The sequence below is a fragment of the Malania oleifera genome, chromosome 10 (genome assembly GCF_029873635.1).
Source record: "Malania oleifera isolate guangnan ecotype guangnan chromosome 10, ASM2987363v1, whole genome shotgun sequence".
NCBI classification, from domain to species: Eukaryota; Viridiplantae; Streptophyta; class Magnoliopsida; order Santalales; family Ximeniaceae; genus Malania; species Malania oleifera.
The window spans coordinates 46,352,598-46,354,935 of NC_080426.1; the positions used below are offsets into that span (position 1 = coordinate 46,352,598).

Genomic DNA, 2,338 nt, shown 5'->3' on the forward strand with positions numbered 1-2,338 from the left:
CCTTAAATTCGTAGGCAGCCAACAGTTGCAAAATTAGATGTGCTTGACGGACCCTCCTATAATTAATTATTCATTTTTCAAGAGACAAGATCCGACCAAATCCATTCGTCCCTATGCACCTCACCTCCACCAGCACTAATTACCAATGAACATAAATAATAAATAAATATATAAATAATTTTTTTATTTTAATTTTATTTTTTTCCCAAAAAAAAATAATAATAAGACGTTGATTCAGCCAGTGGCATAATAGGTTAGCAGAGTAGCAGACCTAATTTAATTGCAAAATAGAATCGTTTGATTTGTTTCCCAACATCAGTTAATTAAACCCCAGAAAATTACTTAATTAGTGGAATTAAAACATTAGATCCCATCTTAAATGGGTTTAAGTTTAGATTTAGAGTTGCTTAGTCGTTATTTATTTATAACTTATTTTCCTGAATTCCGCCATGAGAGTACGTGCACTCTTTTACCTAAAATAAATAAATAAATATATAAATAAAAATCCCATCTTAAATTTTAAAATACAATTATTCAATTACTTGGCCCCAATTGTCAAACTTCTATTCTTAATTTCCTTCCGGATGCAACCAAACCATACCAACTTTCTCAATTGGATTTGGTGCCTCTAAAATTTTTAGTATATACATTTTTAATTTTCAACGCTATCAACGATCATTTAACATTTACCCTCCAAACACCACGTACGGTTCCGAAAGTTACAACCCCGAAATAGAACTGTACTCACTGTAAAAATCAGCCACGCCGGAGGCGGCCCAGAGCCTTTGATTGAATTCATCCTGCATCTCATCGGGCACGAAGGGGGTCCGACACAGGGGGCACGTTTTCTGATCATGATCCAGCCAACGGTCCAGGCAGCTCCGGTGGAAAATGTGCCTGCAGTTCCTCAACCACCTGATCTCCTCCCGCCCCTCGAACTCGTACAGGCAGACCGCGCAACTCTCCGGCGTGTCCCCGGCGCCGGCGACTACGGCCTCCTCGAACTTCACCACGGGGAGGAGCTCGCGGATCAGGACGGCGGAAACGGGCGGGCTTTCGGGCAAGTTCGCCGGAGTGTCCGACCAGACGACGTCGGTTTCGAGGAAGTCGGCGATACCCAGGAGGCGAAACAGGCGGAGGATGAAGTTTCTGATGAAACCCAGAAGAGAGAGCAAGTGGAGGAAAACCTTCGGAATCAGAACCTCAGTGTATCCCACCGGAAAGCCCATGGGTGGAGAGAGAGTTCTAAGAGAGAGAGAGAGAGAGAGAGAGAGAGAGAGAGAGAGAGATGAGAGATGAGGAAGAGGAAGCTTCTTCTTCTTCTTCGGCAGCTGGTATATATAGTACGAATTGCAGTGAAGCAGGGTAGAGTCACAAGCCGTGACTGAATGCTTCGGAACAGTCCAGTAGGAAGGGGTGGCAATTCCAAACTTAAAAGGACGGTCCCACCGAAAGACAAGAAGACCAGGGCCCTCGTGATTGGACACGGAGAGAGCGCTGTGAGGGAGCTGTCACTGTGGGGGTATACCCTAACTGGTATGGTATTCGTTGGGAAATGGCCAATGAGTTACACGTGGCAGGTGGCAGGTGGCACGTGGAGGAATAAGAGGGGCCAGATGGATGCCTAATCATCACCTTATCAAGTGAATCGTTTCATGAGAAATAATTGTGGACCGCCATAATTGACCAACCTAACTATTAGGAAGAGGTATGGAAGACGTCTTAAAATTTTATAAAGTTAGGTTGTGAGAAAGAGAGAAGTTTCGTACAAGTAAAATACTGTACAATGATAATCATTATTAGAGTGTTTCTCCATACTATCTTATTCTAATACCTTTCCAATTTAAGTTTAATAGGCAGATAACATATTTATTTTTGGGAAAAAAAAGAGAAAAAATTATTTAAAAGGCTAATTAAAATGTGTAAAAATGAAGGACTTGTTATGAAATGGAGGGAAATTAAAAATATTGTTAGTAGTCCGAACTAAGGTGATAAGGATTAATCAAACATTAAAATCTGTATGCATTGTAATTAAAATAAACTAATATTTTAATTTAATTAATTATTTTGTGTACAATAAAAACATAAAATACAAAATTTATTTTTGATTGTTTAGTGGTTAGAATAAAACTATTAAGTATCTCTTTATTTTTTAATCAAATCACGGGGGATATTTGTAGTTTCTCAAATATTTATGTTCCTCTTTTTTTTTTTGTTAGTATCATTGAACAAATATATGCATAACATAAAAATAAAATCAAAGTAGGCATAGAGCTAGAATATTCAACTACTAAATTAAAATAGGGAAAATAAGAAGGAAACAAATAAATTTTAAATT

At 38.5% G+C, this 2,338-nt stretch overlaps 1 protein-coding gene across 1 annotated transcript; it reads right to left on the reverse strand.

Annotated features, from left to right (window-relative positions):
- Positions 1–512: 512 nt before the first annotated feature.
- On the reverse strand, positions 513–1,399 carry LOC131166229 (brassinosteroid-responsive RING protein 1). The gene has a single exon (XM_058124577.1). The coding sequence runs from the start codon at positions 1,227–1,229 to the stop codon at positions 720–722; it is 510 nt and encodes a 169-aa protein (XP_057980560.1). The 5' UTR covers positions 1,230–1,399; the 3' UTR covers positions 513–719.
- Positions 1,400–2,338: the final 939 nt, after the last annotated feature.